Source organism: Pleurotus ostreatus, assembly GCF_014466165.1.
Source record: "Pleurotus ostreatus strain PC9 chromosome Unknown scaffold_1, whole genome shotgun sequence".
Classification (NCBI taxonomy): domain Eukaryota; kingdom Fungi; phylum Basidiomycota; class Agaricomycetes; order Agaricales; family Pleurotaceae; genus Pleurotus; species Pleurotus ostreatus.
This window is the reverse complement of record NW_023503156.1, coordinates 2,839,744-2,866,058: the sequence shown is the minus strand read 5'-3', so window position 1 is coordinate 2,866,058 and position 26,315 is coordinate 2,839,744. Positions and strand designations below refer to the sequence as shown.

Sequence of the window (26,315 nt, the reverse complement as noted above, 5' to 3'; positions counted from 1 at the left end):
GCTTCAGGTTTGGCGGAAGTAAATTTGAGCACTTGATGGAAATTCGAAATTAAGGCAGCACACATGAGGAGCCTGAGACTGTCGGGGTTAACCGAAGTGCAGGGTCTGGTACCACAGCTAAGCTGCAGGCCCTGCTTGGCCCAATCCCTTCTTCAGTCAACCTATATACCCTCTTCCCGGATGGCTTCCCACTCGCACTCCTCCTCGTCGACGGCAAACATAGTTGGGATTCACTACCGGGTGGGCAAGAAAATCGGCGAGGGTTCATTTGGTGTCATCTTCGAGGGTACTATTATTGAGTGCCGCCATTGAGCTTCCACTAAACTGCCAGCATATCTTCAGGTACAAATCTCCTCAACTCGCAGACCGTTGCCATCAAGTTTGTGCGTCCTTTGCTCCTTCAGCTCGCTTGTGTCACCAACCTCTAGCCCTTGGACTTGCAGGAGCCTCGCAAGGCCGAAGCACCGCAGCTTCGTGACGAATGTCGGTCGTACCGTATCCTGGCCGGATGCAGTAAGTTCGGGATGCTCTGCTCGTTGGAAGGCTCACAAAGCCGTAATCGCTCATTCGACAGCCGGCATTCCGCAAATCTACCACTTCGGACAAGAGGGCCTGCACAATATCTTAGTTATTGACTTGCTCGGTCCCAGCTTGGAAGATCTCTTCGACATGTGCGGCCGAAAATTCTCTATCAAGACCGTTTGCATGGCAGCTCGTCAGATGGTGAGGCAACACCCGATTTCTCTGCTCCGTCGCGCCTCATTGCCATGCAGCTCACCCGAGTGCAAACCATCCACGAGAAGAACCTCATCTACCGCGATATTAAGCCGGATAACTTCCTCATAGGCCGTCCAGGCACTAAGGGTGCTAATAGTGAGCTCCGTCTATTCCTATTCCTCCGACCAGCCTCTTAGGATCACCACCCAGTCGTACATGTTGTTGATTTCGGCATGGCCAAACAATATCGAGACCCGAAAACTAAGCAACACATACCGTACCGAGAGCGGAAGAGCCTGAGCGGGACGGCCCGATATATGAGCATCAACACACATCTGGGTCGAGGTATGCTTTGCCTTTGTCGTCGAGTAGCATGCTGGGCTGATCGTTGGTACCTCGCGGTCGCGCTACAGAACAATCCCGGAGGGACGACCTTGAAGCTCTTGGCCACGTCTTCATGTACTTCCTGCGTGGCAGTCTACCGTGGCAAGGCCTGAAGGCAGCAACGAACAAGCAGAAGTATGAGAAGATCGGTGAAAAGAAGCAAACAACGCCTATCAAAGAACTATGCGAGGGATTCCCTGGTCAGTTGTTCATTCTGATTGACTTCTTTCGCTTGATATTCATCATGGTCGTTTAGAGGAATTTAGTATCTATCTCAACTACGTTAGAAAGCTCGGTTTCGAGGAAACGCCTGACTATGATTTCTTGAGAGAGCTGTTTGCCAAGGTCATGAAGAACAACAACGATGTGGACGACGGCGTCTTTGACTGGAACGAACTGAATGGTAGGTGGCCATGTCTCAGGAATTATTGACAATGTCTCATCCGAATCTCGCAGGTGGTAAAGGCTGGGAAGCTTCTCTGGTTCGCCCCATTTACGTCAACCCCAGGACATTACTGATGATCATTCGCAGGGTCAAAGCCAAATTCTGTCCCAAATGCAGAATGCGGGCCTTGCTGCCGATGGGAGAGATCGACGAAGGGAACACCGGGACACCGAACGGCGGCGTGCATCGCAAGCAGGCAATGTTGTACCCCCATCACCCGCTCTCGTCCGCCATGGTTCCAAACAGCGTAAGATCCCTGCTGCACTTACTCCTGGTGGTGGCAATTCACCGGGTCAACTTACACCTCACTCAGCCGCTGCGCAAGTCAACGTGCCTGTTGGCGCTCAGCACAGAATGAGTGCCCAACATCCATATGCCAATGCATCCTACGGTTACGGAAGGGAAGGCGCGGAGGACCCATACGGGATGGGTGTGCAGCAACAACCTTATGGCCGTGCTTCGCCCATGGTCTCAAGTGTGGGTGCCGCACCACCAGCCATCAGCAACGTGCGAGCGAGAGCAGGGGATGTTGGGGTGTCGCACGGTGGTGATTTTAACGGCCAAGAGGATATACAGCCGAAGAATGGTCTAATAAGAATTCTTACGTGTCGTTGTGGTTGATTCACGAGTTCACGCCTACCCATGTTCATAACGTTTCCTCATCCTTTGCATTGCTATCTCCTCGCTCCTTGTCTGCATTTACATATTTGACTTCTCGTACTGGATACCCTTATTCACGCCATTTTAATCATCCCCCTCCTTTAGTTTTTCATGACAGTTCACAATCTATCTGGTTTAAAATGTGATTCGGTGTAGCAAGAGTGCACGTTGATATATACGACAAGATCCAGGATATAAATAAGCATTGAGCAACCATATTGTGAAAACAAACAACAGAGGGAATACATGTCATATTTTTGCGTTTTTTAAGGGAAGTTCAAATTCAGCACCATATCTTCATCTCCTTCATTAATTCCAGGGATTGTGGGTCAAGTCGAACGTCAAGGCTTGTGGCGAGAGGGTGCGGCGACCTTTGTCTTCATCATTGCGAGGCGAGGCGACTTGAGGCGAACGAGAGGCAGATTGTTCACTTTCATCAAACTGTTCGTAATCATCTTCCCATGCCTGCTCAGGCGTTCTATCATCACGGAGGAAAAGTTGGGCCGCCAGTGCACTAGAGGGAGTCGAATCCCCCGTTTCTTGTACCTCCCTCGCGTCTTTGATCATTTCATCTTCATCAGAGTTCCGTAAACCTTCTTCGAGTTGCTCGCGGGGCGACTGGTGTTGGTGTGTACGTAAGTTATCTCTGTGTATCGACGAAGGGCGGCGCCGGTTAAATTGGTTGTTGTAACCTGTATGACGGTGAACATTATATCGAGGCTGAGTATTGCCATGGACATTGTTGTGCTGCCAGTGCTGACCATCGCTGCGTCGCTGTTGATTATCATTGTATCGACGATCGTTGTTGTACCGGTGTGGATTATTGTTGTATGATTTGTTGTTGCGCCGATGTCGGTAGCTATTGTGCCCATCTTGGTTATTGTTGTGCCCATGTTGATAGTCCTTGTGTCGCTGGTCAGCATGCCAGTTTCTGGGTTCGTGTCGATGTGGTTGTCTATGGAAGGATGATGGACCACTATTATCGCGCCCATAATGCACATCTCTGGGACGTGTCGGCCTCGCTGAGCGAGCAAGGCCGCCAGAATGATAGACGCTGGGTGCGAAATCTCTCGCACCGAATACTGTCGGAGGATAGAATACCCCCCGAGGACGATCGACCTCGGTGTACGGATTTTCATTCGATGGATAAGGGGGCGGAGGGCCAGCAGTGTCTGCTTCTGATCAGAAGTCAAGCAGTATGTGCTAACGTGATATGATATTAACTTACGAGTTCCCAAGGGCTGTTGCATCAAATGATGCGGAAATGCAGTAGAGGTTACTGTGCTGGCCTGATGCCAATTGAGACAGTTCTTGGACTGCAGCGATACAACTCACTGACGAGTCAATAGCCTGGGCAATCTGCCCGCTTACATCCCAAAGCACTTGCATGGTGAAAGCAGCTGCAGCACGGAGAATCTCGCCTTGTGTCGGGGCCGTTGTCGGGTCAGCTCCTGCCGCAATGGCCGCTGGTACAATGTCCGAGGGTGGCGGGGAAGCAATGATCGTCGATAGGTCAGCTCCTGGGCCCTCCTGCGGCTCATCCCTTACGGAATGAACTTCAACAGGGTGTTCTCTATCTAAACGGAGTTATTGCATGAGAATGATGTGACTACGCTGAACGTACATTTGTGCGTTGGTTGTGCCACAGCTTTTGGCTTTCGGCATCTTTCGAGTTTGGGCGGCGGGATCGACTCATGCACCACTTCATCTACCTCATCGTCTGGTGTGCGTTGAAGAGCTGCTTCGAGATGTTGTGCAAGGGCCGAGGAAAACGCTGAATCAGCAGACTGTTCGCTATGGAGCCTCTCTCGCCTCTTTGTTAACCCTTTTCTTTGATGTGTTCTGGCTACCTTAACTTTCCCTGGAGAAGTCGAAACATGGTTTGACGGCCCACCATCGTCCTATTGTGTATCATTAGCCTGAAAGTAAAACGGGTGGATCGTTGATAAATGAGTACCTCGCGAGACCTCTTGCGAGTGGGCTTGACACCTGCATCGTCCGCACGAAGGTATGACTTCAGCGATACCTTCCCCACGCGTACTCCTCCCGACATGACTATGGATGGAGAACTTGAGGCCTGAAATAAGCGCTGTTAAGAAGTGTGGCAACAGAAACGACTTGTGCAGCAGACTTTGGAGGGGACTACAGAGATACTCTTCTTTGCATATCCTTCTGAAGGGCGAGTCTGACGTCGTTCCGGCAGGACAGGCAAGTAAACTCCAAGAAAGTTGTCCTGCAGGCGCCGCAATGAGGCTTGTCCTATCTTGAAGGGAGTAGGGGCAGGTTGCATTGTCTGGGGAGTAAGTGAAGAAGCGCGAGAGGAAATAGGTGTTAGAGTCGAAGTATCAGAGAGACTGCCTAAGTCAAATGCTGTGAAAGCTTCAGGGGCCACGCTTGTCTTCAGTAATGGTTGGGGGTCAACAGCATCAAGCGCCATCGATGCAGCACTTATAGGTGTCTTCAATGGGAACAGGCGTCAAGAATGTCAAGAAGATCTGCAATGAGGCTCACCAATTCCATGTTGCGGTCATACCATCCTGGTACGATCGAGGCACTCAACGGCTTGCAAGTTTGATGCATGAGTGCCAGACGGGTCAACTGATGGTGGAGCTCCGGACGCTGGCCGGACTTTTCGGCCTGAATTAAACCATGGTAGGCACTTTCGTAATCCTTTCTAGAGCGTTTGTGTTCGTCGTGATAACAAAGATGTTTTCGATCATGAGAGTACTCTATGAGAGCGGCGACTGAGTGCATCTTGTAATCTTTCAGCACGTGAGAAAAGCATTTTGAGGAATGGCAGCGCTTGCAGCGAAGAAAAGACGCCTCTTCTACGGCGTGAGAGTGCTCAGAACCACTGAAACGACACTTGCCGTCCTGGCTCTGGATGTCATAGGTTAATGAAGTTAGATATAATCAGAAGTTAAGCGCACAACTGACCGATAGGTCACGCAGTTTGTGAAGCACGGAAGCAGCTTGCGAAATTCCGTACATTTTCCTGATGAATGCATATCAACGTTAATATATGGGGTTGAGGAACATGGTCGTTGGCCAACTTACTGGACATCGAAGCGCTGCGCGTCAATCGTTAATCGGTTCTTTGTTTGGTAAGTCTCCAGTACTATTATTGCGTCTTGCAATTCCTTGTGTAGGTCGTCAAAAGAGTAGCATTGGAGCAGGGTCATACGTTGACACTGGCATAACCTGCCCTCGGCGTAACAGCCGGGACATAAGACAAAGGGGTCGGATTTCGAAGCTTGCGCGGTATCTGGCGAGTCTGCACAACAGTTCTCACTCTCGAAGTACGTTTGGAATATATCCGCGCCACAAAAGTCACAAACAAGGCAGCCATCCTTGGGTTCGTAGCACCGAGGATCAAACGAGGATGGTTCGCTGGAAGCAGTGCCGGGCGTCAGAGGATCGAACTGAGGGGCAGGACCGGAATATTCTTCGACTAAGATGGACGCGAAGAGGTCCACAACGCTGGCTAGGTCGGCCGCGATTGCTGTACCATGCTCCTGCCTCTCTGTGAGGGCACGGAGTTGGGAAGCCTTCTGTAGGAGTGTATAGAATATGATGCTCTTAATTTTGTATGTCTCGGGTCGGCACACCCTGCTCAACGTCAGTCAAGACTACCAAAAAGAGAAACAGAAAACTCACCGTCTATACAACGGCAACTCATGATAGTATGCAGCCATGAGCCCTCGTATAGTCATCCGTGACCAAGACATCTTGATGCTGATACCGCCCGAATTGATGACTTGATGACAACTTCGAGGAGGGACAAGAACCAAATCCCCCAGTCTCTGGCGGGCAACGTAGACGTTGAAGTGTGCCTTCGCTAAGTCTTTCACCGAGAGGACCCGAGTCTCGTGGTCGATTTCGTTACCTAGCTTGTTAAAGAACGCATCGACTTCGGGAGTACTGGAGCTCTCGGTCATGAACCAGATGGAGGAACCGTCCTCCTCCGTGTAGCACATCAGATTCTGACCGGACGATGCACAGAGATCCTTGTGAGCAGGCGTGTAGGTGTCTCCGATGCCTATATAGCACATGAGAGTTTCCACTGGCGTCTGCAACCAATATTTAATATGTAAATATGGAGCCAGGCATTCGCAAACCCACCGAGTTGGGCAAATTCATGAGCATATTATCCGAGCTCTTGGGTAATAGCTTCTTAGGTATGACCTGGGCGCTATGTAGCCAATCGTTCCACTCCGCCGGGCACTCTACGTCTTTCCCATAGAGTCTCGCTGTCTCTGAAGCCTAGATTGTGAGTTGACCCACCCCGCTCATGCGTGAGGGAACGCACCGTTCGCTACTGCGTATGATGATGTTTCGCGCGATATTTTGAAGAATTCATCAGTCGGCATAATACTATCACTTCGATTATGTACATTCCGAACGGAGAGAGCTAGCTCGTGGATGTGTTAGGTCGAGATGCAGCGCGCATTGCGCAAGAGGAGACCCACTTTGAGGGCCATGGCTGCGAAGCCATTCGGCATCGAATATGTTAGGCCAACGGCCGTGGTGAAAGCCTTCGATGATCAGAGGTATCCCATCTTCCTCGAACTGCTTAATATGAGCATCGACGTCCGGCGAACTGGCAGGCACGCGACGCAAATGAGAGAAATTGGAATTGTCGCTGACAATGGAGTTGATATCCCAGTCTTTGCACGTAACCGGATTCATGGGTATCGCTGATGACCGTAAAGATCAAAGGTTGCGGCACTGGGCCAGACTTGCAGGACCATCACCGTAGTCCCCCTAATACAATTACTCTCACGTCAATGATCTTTGATTCCCGGGTCATGCAAATCCTCTACTCATACCAGTTCTTATGTACCCGACTGCAATTCCCCAACCAAATCGAATACTCCAGCCATTGAAGAGCGATTATTGACGAGCTCACTGAGTCAAGACGCCGCGACTCGAAGGCGCGCACTGGACGCGCATATAACAACATCAGCGCCTATCACCACTACCACCAGGATCGTCAACTGTTTACGAGATGGAAACCAACTCGAATGCACCAGAACTCAGCCCCGAGTTCGATTTTTGGGAGTTTGTAGCGTGCGCGAAATGCTATCTCCCCTTCATTTCGCATAGCGGGCCCTCGGTGCCTTTCTGGTTAACAGAGTGTGGGCACGTTGTTTGCAACAATCATCTCTGTATGAGCTTTGGACGCGTTTCATGGACATAGCCTCATCAGCTTTTAGGTTCCGATCAGAGTTGCCCTCAATGCAGGTCCCCGAAAATCCAGCTGATCCCCCTTCAGGCCGATGTGAGTACAATTACGCCCTAGATTGCAGTCAACTTACTCGACAGCTGTTAGATGGAAGCCCCGATGGCTGACTGGTTTCGTGCCATACCAAACTCACTGGAAACCATTGCATATGCTTCCAAGGTGCGCCTGGCATCGCCTGTTCAGCGTGCATGCCAAGATCCCTCATTCTCACGCACAGTTTCAACAAGAAACGATGGCCGCTCAGATACGGCACCTTAAATCAAAGGTGCTGCAATACCGAGGGATTGTGGAACAACTCAGGCGCGAGGTAGCTGAATTGCAACGGTATTTATTCCCTTCGCGGCGTCGCACTACTCTGATACTTTCATAGGGCCAATCAGCATTTGTCGCAGCAGGATACTCTGGACTCTATGCCCTCCCACCCAACGCATGGCTACGAACCATCAGGATTGCAGAACATCAACGGCAAACGCAGAATGATTGACCCTACACAGTAGGTATTTCCCGATCAGTGATATATCATCCGCTGTGAGCGCGATGATGCTCCTTTAACCATAGGAAGCAACAATCTGCATCAAGTCCTCTCATGGAGCCTCCCCCCGGACCGAACCGCTTGACTCTTCCCCATCGCCGAGCGCCGACCCTAAGCACAAATGGTGAAAGTCATAGCTCCCCGTCTGCGCAACGAAGGCCTGGTACACGGTCTTTTACTAAGTAGGTCGTAGAAAGAATTAATGCTTAATCTCCTATATATGCGCCTATTCTCACTCAATTGCATAGGCATTATGCGTACGATCCACCCTCCACAGGAAAAGGTCGTAGCCAGGATCAGGCGCCCCCAGACTCAAATAATGGAGGTCACGAATTCCAGGGTTTCCCTCAACAAGGGGGACAACGGTTCAAGGCGCTGATTCCACCATCAAGGAGACAGAGACCCGACGTACCTCAAGGTGCTCGTACACACGCACTCCAACCTGGTCCTGCGCCGAGGCTTATGGGTCCTCCGCCTACTCCACGACATCTTGACCGCACTGCAGGCTTGCGACCCCCTCCGTCGTCTCGTCGAAACATCCCCGGATTATTCAAGCCTAGCGTGCCGCAGGACGAACAGCCTCATCACTATGGCCGCCCTACAAATGCTCCTCAACGGTTCTTACCAGGCAGTGGAAATTCAAGACCGCAACAATCTGCAGAAAATGGTCACAGTCAGGCAAATGGAGCTTCGGAGACGAGAATTCCGTTTATGCCTGGATCCCACGGATCGTCTTTTGGCTAGTAGATGTCATCGTTGCCTACCACTGATACATGTACTTAGAATTAAATTATGTTGCAACGGCGACTGATTATGCGCGTCCAGCGCTGGCTCGAGCTCAGTCACGGTAAATGATATATCTTGAGGCTGTGTACCTTTGTATGCCACCGGCGGCTTCGGTGGCTGTACTTATAAACTTGCGCAGTCGGCCTCACCATAGCTGGGTCTCTGCTTTCTCTTGTTTCGACTTTCGACTTCTCTCAGCGTTTAGACGTTCACGTTGCTTCATGGCTTACAACGACCCTTACGCTAATCAATACTCTGGCGGGCACCAGACCAATCCTCATTTCGGAGAGTCCCAGACAGACTTCAACCCGTACACCAACAACGCTCGACAGGACCAATTTCAAGCTGGCCCAGGTGCCCCTTCTTATGCAAACTACGGAGGCTACCGAGACGAGCCACCAGACAACACATATGGATACAACACAGCACCTCGTAGAAATGCCTCTCAACGGACATACACCGGAGAGCCAATGCACGATGAAGAATTTAACGTACCACCAGTGCCCTCTAAGGAGCGAGTAGAATTTGACACCTTTGCCGTCCCTCGAGGGGAAAAGTATGTCCGACTTTTTGGCATCCCTACTGCAATCCTCATCATCTTTAGAACAGCGCAAGCGATGAGAAAGTATCGCAGGGATTACCAGGGGAATCTCATAACAAAGGGTGGGAGGGGCAGAACCTGTCTCAGGTTCTTCTTCTGCACGTTGTTGATCGCTCTCTTCTTGTTTATTTCCATTGTCTTGTCCCTGGCACTCGTAAGTCCTGATTCCCGTAGTGTTAAAGGCATTGACGAGAATATCCTGTTCAGTGGATCCGTCCCCCCAACCTCATCATGGGGGACGTTGCCATTTCGAATTCCTCTCCGGTGTGTAGGATATATCAAACATGATGCATGATGCATGAAACATGGCTTACTGATGATACAGTTTAATTTGTCGAATGAGGGTGTAACCATAAACCTGGGGGTTAATCTTACGTTAGTCCTTGATTTCCGTTCGCTGTGTCAGTATTAACCTTGCCTCAGTGTCAATAACCCGAATTATTTTGATGTCAACTTACGGGAAGTCAACGCGGACGTTAGTCTCAAAGACATATATATCCCCGGACTCCGTTAACATGTTGCATACAGATATTCTATCCGATAAACAACACTCTCGTCGGTGGTGGCAATCAACGAGACATCGTCTTCAAATCCCATTCAGAAAAGAACTTCACCTTCCCATTTGATATCGCGTACCAGAGGACGACAGATCCCAACAACCTGATAATAGCCGACCTTATCACCAAGTGTGGCCAGAAGCAGGATATCAGAGTCACCTATAAAATCCGAGTTAGTCGACATTCATGTTCTTCAAGTCATCTCTCATCTGATATCGGCGGATAGGTCAGCGTCAGAATTTTGGTGATCACTGTATCGCCGACAATAGAGAATACCTTCAGTATTGCGTGTCCCTTAGACGCAGACGCAATCAAGGTGGGTTGCTTCAAATTTCCAAATCGCCCTTATGTATCTAATCCTACTCTCTTAGTCTCTTGCGAACGGCGCAGGTCTTAACCTTGGTGACCTTGGCAACGCCCTTCTTAAGGGTTAAATGTCGAGGACAACGGATTTCCGTGTACATATTCTCCATAGTTCTCACTGTTGCACCTCGGACGGACATAGCTACGCTACTGCATGGACTCGATGAGCTCGTACTGTATGACCATAACATTAACACTATTCAACCGCTCTGCTGGCGTTCACAATCCCCCCTATATGCAAACGGCCTTATCAGATTGAAGGAGTCGCTATTATGAACAGTGGTGAGCTATTGGATTGCCATGATAGCTACGTTCGACAAAAAGCATCTACGTATACGAGATACGGAGCGAAAGGCTGAACGGTAAGGACGTGGAAGTGACTGTTATTTCCCCGTCCGCAGGGACCAGTTCGGATACCTTCTTAGTAAGGTTCGGACGAGTGGCAGCCTCTAGCTGAGGAGGTGCTTGGAAGTAAATCTGAGCTGTTGGTGTTGATAGCGATGGTTTCTTTATTTGTCTAGGCCATAACTTATTAGCAGACGTTAGGTAGATGAGTTAAGGGGCGCACATGTCTTGCTTTTCTATCAGGAGCTCTATCAGCTGCTCGACCGTTGTTTCAGAGGATATTGACATGTCGAGAGCCTCGCCACCACAGACAGGGCAGTCGTCCCGCTTCTCGTGTTCAAAAGTGTACGAGTAGACACCATCAGTGCCAATCAACATGAAGTAGTTGTTCAGGTATGCTGCCGAGCTGGTTGCAATCTTGAAGGCTTCATTGCAACATGACGCTTTCAAGAGTATCTTCAGAGCTAACCCGCGCGTGACAAGGTACGCTTTACATACCCGCGATGATAGCATTCGTAGAAGCAATGGCGGGGATGATGTTCTTAACAACGCCTTGAGTTAGTGACCAAGTCACACCTTCGATCTTAAAATCTTTGGCTCGAGCGGCGGCTTGGTTATACAACCATGAGATGTGTTCGGGGTCGTCGGTGTCCATTTTCTTGTCTGGGATCAGATATAAGGAGCGCTTCTTTGCGCGAGGACGGAATAAGATTTACCACCATGCACCCGTGGCCATTCAAGCACCGAAGCCCACTCTATACAGTGCTCAGGTAGTCGTGGCGTGTTGGCAATCGTACAAATAGGGAAAGCAGTCGGTTTGTTAAGCATATCGAGAGAGCATTCGTAGCAAGATGACACCGTCGGCAAGATGACACGGGCTTGTCCCTTGAACCCTGTGGGTTCCCGTCTGTGTCAGCATTGGGCGGGATGGAGACATGGAGCCGAAATGACCTTCCGTTCCTCCGTCAATCAAGGGCTTTAGACTCTCCGGGTTCTCGGGATCAACCATGTTGACGAGAGTGGCGTTTATCCACCGACGCGCCTCCACGGAATCAAGGCCGCATATCACGAGGTTGAATTGCATGTAATAGTCATCGTCCTTGTCCTGTATCTTACCATAGTATCTGTACGTTGTATCAGACACTGTTCGATGATACGGACCCAGAACATACGGAGTCACAGTTACGCCAGGAACTCGATTCATAATGAATTCGGCAGCAACGATTGCCTTTGGGTTTCCAACATCTTTAGGTCTTAAATGAGCGTCAGTAACACTCTAACTATGGTAAGATTAAGTCGTCACCTAAACAGGAATTGTCTGTTGAGATTACTGATATCAATTGTGTCCATGTCGATTACATGGATGTCCTTGAAGCCCGTCAAAGCAAGATTGGCAAGGATCTCGCATCCAAGCCCGCCAGCGCCGATAACAAGGATCTTGCACTTCTCGCGCAAGAATTCCTTCACCTACGAGCGAACATGAGCAACCTGTATGTATGATCGCAAAGGGATGTAGCACCGACCTCGTCTCCAGCAAGGAAGCCAGGGTCTGTACGCGGCCCAGGTTTCTCCAAGATCTGGTCGACATGATAGTATCGTTCGTCCCAGTCTTGAGTAGTCGCGGGCATGGCTGAAAGACGGAATTGAGATGCCCATTAGCCACTGTCATTAGCGATCGCGTGTCTGACTAAGCAGATGACGAGCAGGTGACCATACGGTTTTGAAAGTGTATTAGCACAGCAAACCAAATCAAGTTGCTGCTGAACGTGAACGCCGAACGCTGAGCGCTGAGTACTGAGTTATTGATATGAGCTTTTTGGCAGAACCAATACCCATGAGATCTAAGATACTCACCCCAGGACACCCCCTGTCCACAAAACGATCAGCCGCTAAGCGCTCAAAAACTTTGCTTGAAACTATGACCCTTCCTAGTTCACTGATTCAGTTCAGTGGCCACCACTACATCCGGCATCGACTAGTGCTATCAATACTAAGCGGGAAGCCAATACGCATTGATAAAATCCGTCCCGATGACAAGAATCCTGGTCTCCGAGGTATATAATCAAAGATACCTCCATCACAAAATTTCATGGCTAACAACCTGCTATAGACTACGAAATAAGTCTGCTTCGGATACTAGAGAAGGCAACGAATGGCACTGTCATAGAAATATCAGTAACAGGTCCGCCCCTTTCCCTAGTCGCTTACTGAACGCGGAAGTCACCGTCTTCGCCCCCTAGGTACTGCACTGTTGCTGAAACCTGGGATAATATCGGGAGGGACTCTCACTCACGAATGCCCCCTCTCCCGTTCTGTTGGATATTTCTTGGAACCTTTGATCATGCTTGCCCCATTCGCTAAGAAGCCATTCCAATTAACCCTTCGCGGGATCACCACAGATGACCATGACCTATCTGTAAGTGGCCTTGTGCGAGTTACAAGTACATCGTTTCTAAGATCTACAGGTGGACTTGATACGGACGGTCACGCTGCCACATTTACAACTGTTCGGGATATCAGATGGCCTAGAATTACGAGTAAGTACTTTGCTCATGTCAACCAGATACCTCCATGGTGACATGATACGCTTAGGTTAAAAAGCGTGGTTCGCCGCCAGCAGGTGGCGGGGAGGTGCAATTTCTGTGCCCGATAGTCAAACAGGTCACGACCTTGAATTTCGTTGAACCTGGTAAAATAAAACGAATACGCGGGATTGCGTCAGTACCACTCCGTGCTCGATTGGCTGGGGCGTTCTAATACACCTTTAGCCATGCAGTTCGAGTTAGCCCGCAATTCTCTAACAGGATGATAGAAGCCTCGCGTTCCGTGTTGAATCGCTACATACCAGACATATACCTATACTCCGACGTTTACAAAGGTGAAGACAGTGGCAAGTAAGTAACCCAATACACATTCCCGTGTATCTGTTGCTTACTTGTATGTTTGCTTCATAAGGTCGCCTGGATATGCGCTGAGTTTGCTTGCCGAGTCGACAACGTCCGCCATCTATTGTGCAGAAGCCACCTCACAGCCTGGAGTAGCCCCAGAGGACGTGGCCCTCCTAGCTACTCGTTCACTACTTACTGAGATTAGCAAAGGGGGCTGTGTTGACGAGCGGCACCAGACACTAGTTCTCCTTATGATGGTCTTGGGCAGCGAAGACGTTGGCCGTTGTCGGATGGGCGAACCAACCCTCAGAACGTGAGTTCTTCGCGTGGTTCACGGGACTTCGTACTGACTGGATTGAGACGTTAGAATACAATTTCTACGCGACATCCATAGCCTTTTCGGAACCACATTCAAGATAGTACCTGCCGAGGCGAGTGGGTCGTCAAATCAATTGTTGTACTCGTGCTACGGCACCGGATATGTAAATGTCAATAGAAGTTTGGCGTGATCATATGTACTCTGGCATTCATTAAATGTTTCGGGAGTCAGCCAGAATTGCGTTGAAGCACGCTTGAAGGCCTTCAGCTCGTAACCCCAGCAAGTCTCTTTTGATGAATCGTAACAGGACCACCCCGCGATGTTTGTTCCACCCACCCCGAGAAAGCAACAACTGTAATGGTGATTATGCAAGGGGAAATCCGAAAGATACTAGAGTCCACAGCATGAAGTTCATCTACGATAGGCAAATGCGCAACCGATTGCGCCCACGATGGCACCGACCGCGTACGGTACAATTGTAGCAGGTGACGCTGCGATGGCTGGTTTGTCTCGACTTCCGCCTATGTCCGCGAGTTTAGGAACACGATGCTTCTCCCAACCTTCATCTAGCAACCTCTTGATAAGTTCGTCGTCCAGAACCGTGAAATCCTCCATTTCCCATGCATTGCAAATATCAATCATCCACCTCATCCTCTTCTTACCAACCTCCCCTCCCACACCCGGAGCTCTCTCTTTCAATTTGCTCCTGAGTGCACCAGCTTTCTTCACTGCTTCGCCCTCGTATCCACTCAAACACCTTTCTATCCTTTGTCTGATCATTGCAGCCATTCTCGGACTGTCCCCGTTCGTAGAAATCATGATTTGCAGCGGTCCATCACGTACCTGCGAGCCAAAATAGAAGTCGCAAGCGTCTGGTATATCAGCGACATTGATAGGAATTTTGGCTTCGCGGCTGAGTTGATATATTTCGCGTGATTTCTCGACGTCGTCAATTGCGGTGAGGACCATGTCTATGTCCACCAAGTCCTCGGGGCCTAGGAAAACTCTGTCCTTGTACGTGATGCGTGTTGGATATTCTTCCAGTAGCAATTTCGTACGGGAAGTAAGGCCGTCCTTGGGTGATATAAGAATGATATTCGCGTCAGCGACGAGGATGGATTCAATGCGTCCGGAAGCAACTTGGCCACCGCCAACGACGAGTACGCGCTTGTTCTTGAGCTGCCATGCGATGAGTAGAGAACCGCCGCCGAGCTCTTGGGTGGCCATTTCACGTATAGTGGTGATACCGTGAACTGGGAAGATGTCTAAAACGAAGCCGCAAACTGAGAAGGACTGCCGAAGGCATGACCGTGTGTAGCCGAGTGCTGACTAAGACAAGGTGTCCATTCGATCGTTCCTGCAAGAGTCTGGATCATTTACTTCGCTGCCTGCTACGCACACACTCATCGCAATGCCACCCAAAGCAGATATCAATAAAGCAGGATGGGAGCAAAGTGAATTCCCGATTCTCTGCGAAACATGTACGCTTTCCTTGCCTTGTACGACATTGCCCAAACTGAAGATGTACAGGTCTAGGAGACAATCCATTCATCCGAATGGTGAGTCGGTTCCACCACGTTAGTCGCGAATCTTGCTAAAGGTATCTCCACCCCAAGTCAAAGCAAGAGTTTGGCCGCTCCTGTGGCACTTGTGCTCGTCCATTCACCGTCTTCCGCTGGAACCCTGGGACTGGTATGCGCTACAAAACAACCGTCATTTGCCAAACTTGTGCGAAGGTAAAAAATGTGTGCCAAACTTGCTTGCTGGACTTGGAGTATGGCCTACCAACACAAGTCAGGGACACAGCTTTGGCCGTCCAGAGTGAGGCGCCAACTAGCGATATCAACAGAGAATACTACGCTCAGAATATGGAGGCCAAGGTGCGTAACGGGTCTGCAAGTTACCAGGGCCTGTACTCAAAGTATCTTTTAGATGGAAGGGGACAAGTCTATGCTAGGAACGGGGCGGACGCAATCCGTAGGGAAAGAAATGTTGAAGCAACTCGCTCGAACCGACCCATACTATAAACGCAACCGACCGCACGTATGTTCTTTCTTCGTGAAAGGGGAGTGTAGTCGCGGAAATCAGTGTCCATATCGGTGAGAACTTTGCCGTTCATTATTGCCCACCCCTCATCCAGGTCATGGACAGACACGAGAAGCCAGAGAACAATGAACTGTCTCGTCAGAATCTACAAGACCGTTATCATGGGAAGAATGACCCCGTCGCTCGCAAAATCATGTCTACTCATGCCGACAACATGGGTTTGAAAGCCCCAGAAGACCAAAGCATCGTAAGTGTCTGCCATTACCAAGCACTTGATGTATATGAACAGCGGAATCTGTTAGACATCTTTATTCCTGTCCTCGTTATCCACCGACTCTACGGAGCTCAGTATACGTACGCATGTTGTCAAGTCTCTTCCCTCCATTCAACCGGCGCAAATCAAATCTATTGTCCATGTAGCGAAGTCTAGGTAAGCTAGTGTGCCTCTCTGTGAGGTATTCTTACCGTCCACTCTTCTAGATGCGCCTTTGTAAACTTCAAGGATCGGCCAACCGCTGAGACTGCAGCCCAAGCTTGGTCTAATGGCTTGGACATTGATGGGACAGTGGTGTCGATCAAATGGGGTAGAAGTCGGAACACCGCAAAACCTCCTCCAACCACGATGCCTGCTTCGGGCTCAACGACAGCCGTAGCATCTTAGTATTATCAAGTTGTTTTTATTCTATTTTCCGTGTCATGGTGTAATGCAGACAAACTTGCAATTGGTCTGTCCGGCTTAAATACGATCATACAAGTAGATTCACTCGAAAAGGTCACGACTTCGCCACCCGTCCCCCGATGACCACACCCAGTAGCCACAACCCAAACTGCGTGGCATCGGCCCGATTTACAATTGCTCGTCCCAGATTGACGAGTCCAGGGGCAGCTAGAAATGTTCGTCAGCAGGTCAACCTGTGGCTCGATGATCCTCTAAGCGTACGACAGATGCCACATAACCCCCATCCTACTCCAAATAGAGCTGCACCTCCAATGAGCCTAGAGTCTATCTTTGTTGCTATCGTTCCGGGTAACTTCCCAAGGCGGGCAGAACCTCGGTGAGTGTGGTACATATAAATAGCCGGCGGAAGAGCACCGAGTGCGAGGAACGCGAGGGAAGGGTCGAAAGCGCGGTGAAAGGGGAGGACAAGGAAGCGCAGGACGCGAGTTGCGTCCGTAAGATTGGATACATGAAGAGCGACGGCAAAATCCAAGCCGGTGAAAAATGTGATCAACCTCCGTTTGGTCGAAAGAGAGAATGTTTCGCGAGTAGACGACTCTGTGTCTGTATGTGAAGATCCATCGTATCGTTCCCATGGCTAATGGATACAATTAGCTAGAAGGCCCAGTCAGATACAGTTGAGGCTGAAAGCTTACGACGGTATGTAAGATGGTTGAGATGAGGATACAGAACGCCTTTAGGGAAAGCAGTCGCATCCCATGGTCACCAACTGTCCAATCGAAGTCGGAATTCGACGGTAGATTGCTACCGTGAATCAGTAGGGTTGTAGCTGCTCCAGATATGAAAAATGACAGCGTCGCAGCGAGAGACCTAAGTGAATCCACCCCTGGTAAGCCCCTGTACCACAGAGTGATGGCAGACCGACCTAGTCGAGAGTCGAGAAAGCCCACAGAGCATGTGTCTACGGGCACCTTCAGCTCCAGTCCAAGGAAATATATGATTCTGATACCTACCCAGATGTGCAACCGTTGGATAACTAGCATCGAGAGACGTCAACTTAGTTGGAAGTAGCATAGCCACGAATCAGCTGGATCTGACCTTAGTCCCAATTCCCACTAAGAGCCCCGCCAAAGCGATCTGGCTCAGGCTACCCGGAACCGCCGCAGGCGGTCTTCCTTCCAATAAGCCGATGAGAAACCCGCCAAGTACAAGACCGACAACGCCTGCCGCGCCTTCAGTTCCTCCAGCAACTGCATTGTGGATAAACCCAGAAACGCCGAAGTTGCTGCCATTGAACACGAATAGCGAGTGAACTGGAAGCGACAGCCCAACCCCTCCTATGAACGATCTAAGCGGCGTTGGTTTCGACATGACTCTCTAGTAGCTTTCAGGGAATCGCGAGCCTGCTTTCATTAGCAGCGTGAAGCCAGCAAAAAGGTAGAAAGATAAGGGACGGATGGCATGTTTCTGTGTTTGACAGACACCAATAAGTAGCCGTCCCGAGTTTGGAAATTCAACATATGTCATCCATGTCAAGACCACGTGTGAGCAACATACCGTGTGCAACTCAGGCATGCATTGAGGAAGTCGGACCTTTTGAGTCTGACGCCACAAGCGCCGCAACTCGGAGAACTACAGAAATTTTACCAAGAACAAGGTTGATCACAAATAGTGTCGTTGGGTATAAGATCTAGTGTGGTAACAAAATTTGCGTGTGCCCAAGTAGCTTAGTGGTCGCATACCTACCGTGGCGTCGACACCCAGCATGTTGATGAGTTCTAGATGTATACAGCTTTGTCACACAAGAGTACCCACCGACTGACAGGATTCCACGATAAAATGAACCACAGCATATCAATGGAAGACCGCTAGACACCCTGCTGTAAAGGACGTTCCACTTCTTCGTCGCCAAGTGCATTGTCCTTCGCAGTCGGCACCGCAACTTCTTGTATCTGCCGATCCACAGCCGCCGAAACTACCCCTGGTGCCCCGCTTTTCCTTAGGCACGTACCAATCATGCCTCGCCAATAAGTATGCCCTTCTACTTCCTCGCATAAGATGTTTTCGACGCCCATGACATCAACAGGTTCCAGGCCAGAGACGCTCCAATTTACGTCGGAAACTCTAGACAGAACGGCCAGCACGTAGTCGTCTGCAGCGTAGCCATTGACCAAGCGCCCGGCAACCAAGCGGCGGGAAGCCGTCCATGCTACATCGTCGGAGGGGACAGGTGTGCCAAAGAGGTAGACATCTTGAATCAGGTGTGTAGTTTCCTTTGGCGGTAGCGATGCAAGATAGCGAAGGGCCTCGAAGATAACCAAGGAACCCAGAGAATATCCTGTTAACGTTAGCGGACGGTTTCCGAACGCTCGCTTCGCTATCAATTCTCCCAAAACAGCGCCTGTCTTGACGGCCAATGCCTTAGCGTTCATCCATGGGTTGTCTGCAGAATTTGGTTATGGGTTCATTTTCTATGCCATATTCCAAAGGCTCACCAATTATCTGTCCGATTTTCAACCATGCGATTGGGGAAAGAGATGCCATCAAACTAGCGAATACCGTACGTTTGATGATCTCTACTTTGGCAAACTTCATCGCATGTGTTTTAATCAATGCACTCAAGGCGTTGGCCAGATCCTTGAGAGCATCTACTTCCTGATACTACCTGGTTAGTGAAGATCAGACCAGCTGACACCTTACTCACCCACTGAAGGGCAAATGTATCATCGCCGTCAAAAATCGTCCATGGCGCGGTGACGTCCGCAGCGTCGTCAAGCCATCCGCTCACACATAGTCTAACTGCTAACGTATCTTTGGATGGCATCACGGGAACGATCTTTAAGTCCCGGACTTCCCGTGTATATCGTTCGACCATTTCAGCCGTGGAGCGCGCGCCGTATGCACCAAAGAGTGCGCCACACACGACCGCCGACCCAGCTAGACCGCTGGCAAACAAGCCAACGGCCGTACCCCCGATGCCTGCCCAGCCTAGTATCGTCGCGACGCCAGAACCAACTAGAGGTGCTGCCAATCCACCAGTGACTCCGACAAGGATGCCCCCAGCGACAGCCCCAACGCCTATGCCGACCATGCGTAACGTCTTGCCACGCTCAGCATGCGCTACAGTCGTTTGTTGTGCATGTTCTTGCGCTTCTTTTAGTGCTTGGTCTGGATGCTTTAATGTTCTGACCACCGCGCCTTCGTCCAACGGCCCTAAGGATACGAGGAAGGAGCGCGTCCTCGACGAATAGCTTTGCGTAGACGTGACAACAAGGAACAGGATTGCGTTAAAGACGCTCGCTGTTTCATTGACGGGGGGCATGTGATCTAAGCTCGTTGTAGACGTGTCTGCGAGTGGGTCGAGCTTTGGACAAACGTCTGCATCACATGAGATCATATATGCGTGTGTCTAGTGAGAGCGCAAACTACCTCCGGGGCTTTTGCACGCAATCCAGGTTCTATCCACTATCATCTGTGCCCATTCATCTATCTCCTTATCGAATCCCTTCTTCATGTCCTCTTTGGTGTTTTGAGGAGCCGACGATGTTTGGTATTCTGACATTGCATGAAGTTGACATAGATTACGATACCGAGCCAAACGACTAAACAAGTGCCAGAAGATGGTTCCTAGCTGTTCTTTGCTGAGTTCTTTGGCTGGCGTCACATTGGATAACGTGGACATGATGGTGGTAACTGACGAAGAGTGATTCGGACGCCATGGCTGCATGACGCGTGACGTATGGGAGAGTAGGCGCCCGTAATTGGTCTATCCTCGTCTCCGTCTTTTGATCCTTTCGTAGAGGCTGTCGTCCGAGGGCTGGGGCAATACCGCTTGTGGGCTTTCTATGGCACTTGAATTGTGCCTGCGAACACGCTTGAGAGGGATGGAAGTCGGAGAATTGGAATTAATAGTGTCATCCATGGGTGGCTTTTCGGATTTCAATGTTGTTGTATCGCGTGCTACTTCCTCAGCCACCATTGTACCGTAATCTACGAAAGACTTGAGGTCTGCAGTAAAGAGCACCTGTTGTCTTTGTGAATACGGCAAGCTTAGGCATTGAATGTCATCATACAGAGTGGGCCCAACCGGCGTACTCTCCCCAGATATCAGCTAGTTTGCCGCCGACTTCATCATATAGTTTGGGGGTCATGTTCGTCTTTGGCTTCTTACTTGCCGTGGAGCTAATATTGTAGTATTTGCTAGCGATTTGTTGAACATGGGTGTCAACAGGAATAACTTCTTTCTGAAAATGTCTCTGAATTCAGCGCGAGTTTTGACAAAGAGGGTAACATCATATACCTTGTCTAGACTCATCAGTAAGACGCAATCCGCAACCTTGCGGCCGACACCAACAAATTTCAGGAGTTCCTCGCGGGCATCGTCAGTGCTCTTTTGACGCAAAGTTAGGAGCCAACTCTCAGGATCCAAGGGGAGAGTGGGGGAGTCGCAGCGCTCGACAATCATCTTGGCAGTACGTTGGATGAAGTCTGCACGGTATCCAAACCCAAGAGACCGCAATGTTGCAGTTACTTCCGAACCTGCTAAAGCGACCGGTGGCGGAAATGGGTGATAGGAACTAAACTCGGTCTGGGAAGAAGGATTGCATAACTCTAGGAGAGGAGGCGAATAATGAGAACAAAGTGAGTGGACCATCTTGCTGATACGAGCAATGTTGTTGTTCGAAGAACATATGAATCTAAATATATTAGACGTAAGTCTCAGGATTGTTGCAACCGGGGGGACACGTACGAAACTAAATTCTCCCAAGGATCTTGCCTCAGTATTCTAATGCCAGCAAACCGGTCTCGGAAACGGCTGAAGACGATGTCGCGTTTGCTCCAGTCGTCGTATAATTGAATGAGATCGACTTCCAGCTGGAAGTAGTTCGTTAACCAGTTCAAAGTGCCGATTTCTTTGGCCACAAGTTGATCCGGGGCTGGGCAAGGAGCGGGGAATACGGAGCGATAGAATAGAGTATCTTGAGACTGGCGCAAGCAGACAACTCGATCGCGTAGGCAGAATCGATATTCGTGTGTCATGAGGGGATCAACCAAAGGAGATGGAAGGGGGAGTATATGCCAGCGAAAGGATTGTCCACATTTCAAAACGGCCGACAGTGTCAATTGAGCCACCGGCAGAGGCAGCGAGTGGAATCCTGGCAATAGAGGTTGCAACATGAAAAGAAGGGGCGTGCTCACTGCTCACGTGTCGTCGACCTGACTTCACTCAGAGTCCCAACACGGTCCACCCTCGTAATAATGCCTTCCGATGGTGACTCTTTCCTCCCCCGCATTGAATCTGTATTCTACGCCGTCTTCGATGTGCGGCAGGGCCCAAAGATTGTCTATCAGGTCCCCGAGGGTCTCATTGCCCCGCCACCAAGTCTTTCTGGCAATCCCTCCGTTCCACCAACTCCATCTTCTATCGACGTTCCACCCACAACACCGTTTCCTGGAGTCGAATCCAGGAACTCTAGTACTTCCCATATGTCTCCCACCGATAGTCGACCCGGCTCGCATGGTCTCCAGTCCCCCCAGAAACGTTCCACCTCTTTGAACAGGATCCTGTTCAATTTCGACGACATATCCAAGTATGTGATACCACAGCCTGCTCTATGTGGTCGCCTCGTTATATGCTCAGCGCAGAGGTATCGCATCATTGGATTCCCCGTAAATCTGCAGGGAGAATACGAGCGAAACTACTTCACCTACAACCTGTGCTTCGTGTTTGCTCGTTCAGCAGACCTGAGTTGTTACGAACCTATTGTCCGAAAGGTTTCTCGAGTATTGACATCATGCGAGGTGCGAAACACGCGGGCCTCGGTGTCGTACTAATGCTTACATTTGCCTTGCCTACCTTAGGAAGAGTCAGGTTTCCTGTCTGATCCTCAGAAGTCGACCGCCCTTCATGGAGTCTTGGAGCAACTCTATGAAGAACTCAATTCCTACTCTGAGACCTCAATTCCGATTGACATGTTTAACTCGATAGAGTTGAAGATATTCCCCTTCTACCCCAACCCCCCTCCCGTCAAAGACTGGATGGTCCCAGTCGCGTTGATTAATCTGTGTAGACGCATCGAACCCAACTGGGATCTGACTATCGCTAAGGTGTGCACGCACATAGACGGCGTTAATCATATTAGCAAGATTGCATATCTTGCGGATTGTGATATTGACCTCACCCGTCAAGCCATCTCCCACCTCCTGTGCGTCAGTCCAAATTAACTAGAGAAGTAGGCTGACGATGCGCTTCCAGGTATTATCAAGTCATCATGATGATTGACATATTCCAATATTCTAATATGTACACGTTGCGTAAAACAATCCAGTGGCTAGCGGACGAATCGCATGTTCGAGATGAATGTGGCCCATACGTTACCAAACCCGGTCGGTGAGATGAATCGTATCCGTGTCTCGCTTTTAAATGTCACTCTAGGGCGGACGATTCCGGACTGGCCCCAGCTATTGCACCTATATTCGCGTCTCAAACCAGGCAAGACCGTCTTACAATGGATTCAAGATTACGACGTCGAGGAAATGGATATCGACGTACGGCGTTTTACAAGCTTTGGGGTTATCAAGGTGGCTCTGTTTTTTCTGCTTCTGCCGACTGATTTATACAACGTCCCCTAGGGTTTCCTGCGACGCGTGCATAGATTTCCTATCCTTCTTCCAACTACTCCACAGGAATCAATGGCGTCTTTGCTTTCTGCTTCCCCAAGTCACACCGATGAGATGGATTCTGGCACCGTACACACTCCTGCGCTTAGATTTCCTAACTTCGCCCGCTTGCGAGGTGTAGAGATTGCCCCGCTTCAAACAGGCTACATACGAGGCCGAGGCCCCCCCACAGGTGCCTCAACTCCGAAACAGAATAACTCGATGGTTCCCACTAATGGGAACGGCAATGATGTGCCTTCGTATGCTGACACTGTAACGTCAACTTATCCTTCAGAGACCAAACAACGACCTAGGCGCATAAGCGCGGCAGAGCGGGTCTTAGAACAACTGCGAAGTAGGGACAGGGACTTGCAAAGGACTCCCGCCGCCAATGTCAACAACTCTGTCCTCAGCCACGCTCCCCGGATGTCATGGATACTACCCAATAAAGAAGAGCATTCCCGTCATAGTTCTTTCCATTCGGCAGATCCATCTGAAAGCCACAGCGAGAGACATCGTCATCCACAAGCGCCTCCCCCTTCGCCAGTCCTTTCAAGGGCTTCATTGGCGTCTACGTTCTCGACATCCGCTGTGCCAACACTATCCGTGGCTCCCGCACGGCCACGCATTTCACGATCCCCTTCTGCCCCAAACATGTCCGCTCTTAACATACAGTCCTCTTGTCCCCCAGAGCTTGTTTCGCTTCTTGATGGGGAGCACCACACTGACGAGCTATGCGCTAGTTTTGAAGTCGGTTGGCATACATTAGAGGAATGGCTCAGGGCCATTGGTGCAGGCCAAGATGACGGTGAATATGGACGAGTAGCTGTAATCTATCGTTAACTTTCACAGGAGCGTGTGATCACGTGATGTAATAAGAGCTGCTGGGACTTGACGTTCATCACCTCTCGAAGTTATCTTGGTTCCTCCCCTCGACAGAACGAGCACGATGTCTTCCCCGAGTGCTAAGATTGAAGAGATTCAGACAGATCAGATAACACAGGATCACGAAGATTCTGGCTCCGACGACGAAGTAGAGGTTCAAGACGAAGCCACAGCCGAACCTTCAACGTCGGCTCCCAAGAAGAAAAAGAAGAAAAAATCTAAAGCTTCGCGCGTGCTCAATGCATTACGTTCCAAGGAGCAGATCCCCCAAGAAATTGTTGACACGGTTCTCAACAAGGTTCAAGTCGAACATGGGGAGAACGTTCCCGGGGTAGATGAGGCGACCGTGAGGGCCACACTCGAGCAGTTGAAGATCATGGACGTTATGAAGGGGAAATCGGGGATCGGGGGGATCAACAAGAAGGATATAGGAGACCATAAAGTGCGCCATTAATAACTATCCATATCCTTGAATTCAATACGTTATCAGTTCTGGGGAACCCAACCTGTCACGCAACCTGGTTCGTCCACCAATACTAACCGGATTGACGTTGATTGACTGAAGTATTACAGGCGAGGAGGCACCCGAAGAGGACGGCTTCATAGAGCCATCGAAACCAAGAGAAGAAGTCCGTCAGGATCCATATCCTCTGCCCAAGGAGTTCGAGTGGTCAACAATAGACATGTCCGACCCCAACCAGGTGCTTAACAAAATCCAAGCCATTTGCAACTCAGCTTCATAACTATACCGGCAGACCAAAGAAGTATACGATCTACTCTCCTTGAACTATATCGAAGACGACGACGCCTCATTCCGTTTCTTATATACCGCTGAGTTTTTAGAATGGTTTCTATCTCCCTGCGTTTGGAGCTAGACCCACAGAAATAACGTTTCAATAGGGCTCTGAAGCCTCCGGGCTACTTCAAAGAGTGGCATGTCGGTGTGCGCGTCGCCTCCAATAAGAAATTGGTTGCGTTCATTTCTGGCGTTCCGATTTCGCTTCGCGTTCGAGACAAGTGGGTTATGTTGCTTTCGTCTGCCATTTATTAACTATTCAACATCCTCAATGTTTCAGACAATTCCTAGCCAGTGAAATCAACTACCTATGCGTACACAAGAAGCTTAGATCAAAGAGGCTAACACCTGTACTCATCAAAGAGGTTACTAGGCAAGTGCACCTGAAGGGAATTTTCCAAGCGATTTACACAGCTGGAATCGTCCTCCCAACGCCCGTTTCAACATGCCGGCATGTACTACCAATCTGTCTTAACTTACATCTTCTGATGCGCTCCTCAGATACTACCATCGCTCGTTGAATGTTCCAAAACTGGTTGATATTCGGTTTTGTTATGTTCCACGGAACATGACCCTTGCCCGTATGATACGGCTTAACAAACTTCCTTCCACTCCGCAGCTCCTTGAGAAGGGGCTGCGTGAAATGGAAGAACGGGATGTTGAACAAGTCTCATCCCTCTTTACCCGCTACATGATGCGATTTGGAATGGCGCCAGAAATGACACTCCCTGAAGTCAAACACCAGTTCTTAAGTGGGAGAGGCGATTTGAGCAAACATTTGGAAAGTGGGTGGAAGGGGAGGCGGGAAGGCCAAGTTGTGTGGACATTTGTCGTTGAAGTCAGTATTGGATGTCGCTCTCTGGATGCTAATTTGCGCTCATCTACCACGCAGAACCCCAACACGCACACAATTACCGATTTCTTTTCGTTCTACTCACTTCCATCAACAATTATCAACGACCAGAAACATGCTGTCCTTGAATCGGCATATCTATATTATTATGCTACCGACGTTGCTTTCCAAGAGGGGGCGGAGGACACGGGGTTGCTGAAAAGACGGGTACAGGAACTCATCAATGACGCGCTCATAGTCGCTGACCAAGCCAAATTCGACGTGTTCAACGCGCTAACGCTGATGGACAACGTTCCCATTTTGCAAGATCTGAAGGTGTGTAGAGTGGTTATTATTTCTCTGGGTGATTATTGACGGGTATTACAATAGTTCGGAGTTGGCGATGGCTTCCTTAACTTCTACCTCTACAATTGGCGAACTAAGCCATTTGCTGGCGTAAATGGGGTAGACGGGGTCCCTCCTGGGAAGGGTATAGGTGTTGTTATGCTATAGATGGTGCTCCTTCAATAAAGAACCTCTGACATTCCTCAACGGCCTCCTTAGCCCCATTTCGA

At 49.8% G+C, this 26,315-nt stretch overlaps 12 protein-coding genes across 12 annotated transcripts; 6 read left to right on the top strand and 6 right to left on the bottom strand.

The window, feature by feature from the left end:
- Positions 1-63: 63 nt before the first annotated feature.
- On the top strand, positions 64-2,167 carry YCK1 (casein kinase I; the record flags this gene model as incomplete). The annotated part of the gene is made up of 11 exons (XM_036770698.1): positions 64-286; positions 343-383; positions 444-513; positions 575-723; positions 774-873; positions 928-1,062; positions 1,131-1,301; positions 1,358-1,504; positions 1,558-1,583; positions 1,634-1,793; positions 1,860-2,167. The coding sequence occupies 11 exons, from the start codon at positions 64-66 to the stop codon at positions 2,165-2,167; spliced, it is 1,530 nt and encodes a 509-aa protein (XP_036636543.1).
- A 348-nt stretch (positions 2,168-2,515) lies between these two features.
- PC9H_001045 (uncharacterized protein) lies at positions 2,516-6,895 on the bottom strand (the record flags this gene model as incomplete). The annotated part of the gene is made up of 13 exons (XM_036770697.1): positions 2,516-3,384; positions 3,435-3,495; positions 3,542-3,783; positions 3,831-4,107; positions 4,164-4,283; positions 4,338-4,664; positions 4,718-5,086; positions 5,144-5,201; positions 5,264-5,818; positions 5,864-6,276; positions 6,329-6,462; positions 6,516-6,617; positions 6,676-6,895. The coding sequence occupies 13 exons, from the start codon at positions 6,893-6,895 to the stop codon at positions 2,516-2,518; spliced, it is 3,747 nt and encodes a 1,248-aa protein (XP_036636542.1).
- A 319-nt stretch (positions 6,896-7,214) lies between these two features.
- PC9H_001044 (uncharacterized protein) lies at positions 7,215-8,727 on the top strand (the record flags this gene model as incomplete). Its single annotated transcript, XM_036770696.1, has 7 exons — positions 7,215-7,374; positions 7,423-7,487; positions 7,539-7,610; positions 7,669-7,775; positions 7,822-7,944; positions 8,010-8,165; positions 8,232-8,727. 7 exons carry the CDS (start codon positions 7,215-7,217, stop codon positions 8,725-8,727), a joined length of 1,179 nt encoding a protein of 392 aa, XP_036636541.1.
- A 263-nt stretch (positions 8,728-8,990) lies between these two features.
- On the top strand, positions 8,991-10,361 carry PC9H_001043 (uncharacterized protein; the record flags this gene model as incomplete). The annotated part of the gene is made up of 8 exons (XM_036770695.1): positions 8,991-9,325; positions 9,374-9,524; positions 9,578-9,634; positions 9,696-9,745; positions 9,794-9,845; positions 9,899-10,099; positions 10,154-10,243; positions 10,299-10,361. 8 exons carry the CDS (start codon positions 8,991-8,993, stop codon positions 10,359-10,361), a joined length of 999 nt encoding a protein of 332 aa, XP_036636540.1.
- A 256-nt stretch (positions 10,362-10,617) lies between these two features.
- On the bottom strand, positions 10,618-12,263 carry PC9H_001042 (uncharacterized protein; the record flags this gene model as incomplete). Its single annotated transcript, XM_036770694.1, has 8 exons — positions 10,618-10,807; positions 10,859-11,078; positions 11,134-11,298; positions 11,352-11,528; positions 11,587-11,759; positions 11,808-11,888; positions 11,939-12,102; positions 12,159-12,263. 8 exons carry the CDS (start codon positions 12,261-12,263, stop codon positions 10,618-10,620), a joined length of 1,275 nt encoding a protein of 424 aa, XP_036636539.1.
- Positions 12,264-12,469: 206 nt separating this feature from the next.
- On the top strand, positions 12,470-14,032 carry PC9H_001041 (uncharacterized protein; the record flags this gene model as incomplete). Its single annotated transcript, XM_036770693.1, has 8 exons — positions 12,470-12,689; positions 12,746-12,817; positions 12,876-13,051; positions 13,101-13,172; positions 13,228-13,352; positions 13,404-13,529; positions 13,591-13,836; positions 13,891-14,032. The coding sequence occupies 8 exons, from the start codon at positions 12,470-12,472 to the stop codon at positions 14,030-14,032; spliced, it is 1,179 nt and encodes a 392-aa protein (XP_036636538.1).
- A 221-nt stretch (positions 14,033-14,253) lies between these two features.
- MET8 (Bifunctional dehydrogenase and ferrochelatase) lies at positions 14,254-15,069 on the bottom strand (the record flags this gene model as incomplete). The annotated part of the gene is made up of 1 exon (XM_036770692.1): positions 14,254-15,069. One exon carries the CDS (start codon positions 15,067-15,069, stop codon positions 14,254-14,256), a length of 816 nt encoding a protein of 271 aa, XP_036636537.1.
- A 184-nt stretch (positions 15,070-15,253) lies between these two features.
- Positions 15,254-16,549, top strand: SLT11 (Pre-mRNA-splicing factor slt11; the record flags this gene model as incomplete). The annotated part of the gene is made up of 7 exons (XM_036770691.1): positions 15,254-15,323; positions 15,373-15,401; positions 15,459-15,722; positions 15,775-15,941; positions 15,994-16,135; positions 16,191-16,318; positions 16,369-16,549. The coding sequence occupies 7 exons, from the start codon at positions 15,254-15,256 to the stop codon at positions 16,547-16,549; spliced, it is 981 nt and encodes a 326-aa protein (XP_036636536.1).
- A 112-nt stretch (positions 16,550-16,661) lies between these two features.
- On the bottom strand, positions 16,662-17,938 carry PC9H_001038 (uncharacterized protein; the record flags this gene model as incomplete). Its single annotated transcript, XM_036770690.1, has 6 exons — positions 16,662-16,774; positions 16,829-17,204; positions 17,263-17,437; positions 17,493-17,528; positions 17,581-17,603; positions 17,666-17,938. The coding sequence occupies 6 exons, from the start codon at positions 17,936-17,938 to the stop codon at positions 16,662-16,664; spliced, it is 996 nt and encodes a 331-aa protein (XP_036636535.1).
- Positions 17,939-18,435: 497 nt separating this feature from the next.
- PC9H_001037 (uncharacterized protein) lies at positions 18,436-20,249 on the bottom strand (the record flags this gene model as incomplete). Its single annotated transcript, XM_036770689.1, has 4 exons — positions 18,436-19,010; positions 19,063-19,228; positions 19,272-19,945; positions 19,997-20,249. 4 exons carry the CDS (start codon positions 20,247-20,249, stop codon positions 18,436-18,438), a joined length of 1,668 nt encoding a protein of 555 aa, XP_036636534.1.
- Positions 20,250-20,333: 84 nt separating this feature from the next.
- OGG1 (8-oxoguanine glycosylase ogg1) lies at positions 20,334-21,745 on the bottom strand (the record flags this gene model as incomplete). The annotated part of the gene is made up of 4 exons (XM_036770688.1): positions 20,334-20,591; positions 20,641-20,811; positions 20,868-21,264; positions 21,318-21,745. 4 exons carry the CDS (start codon positions 21,743-21,745, stop codon positions 20,334-20,336), a joined length of 1,254 nt encoding a protein of 417 aa, XP_036636533.1.
- Positions 21,746-21,826: 81 nt separating this feature from the next.
- On the top strand, positions 21,827-26,253 carry NMT1 (glycylpeptide N-tetradecanoyltransferase; the record flags this gene model as incomplete). Its single annotated transcript, XM_036770687.1, has 14 exons — positions 21,827-22,369; positions 22,430-22,773; positions 22,824-22,954; positions 23,004-23,149; positions 23,201-24,065; positions 24,142-24,554; positions 24,603-24,633; positions 24,686-24,813; positions 24,868-24,959; positions 25,013-25,129; positions 25,189-25,359; positions 25,410-25,746; positions 25,801-26,076; positions 26,131-26,253. The coding sequence occupies 14 exons, from the start codon at positions 21,827-21,829 to the stop codon at positions 26,251-26,253; spliced, it is 3,717 nt and encodes a 1,238-aa protein (XP_036636532.1).
- Between the last annotated feature and the right edge of the window lie 62 nt (positions 26,254-26,315).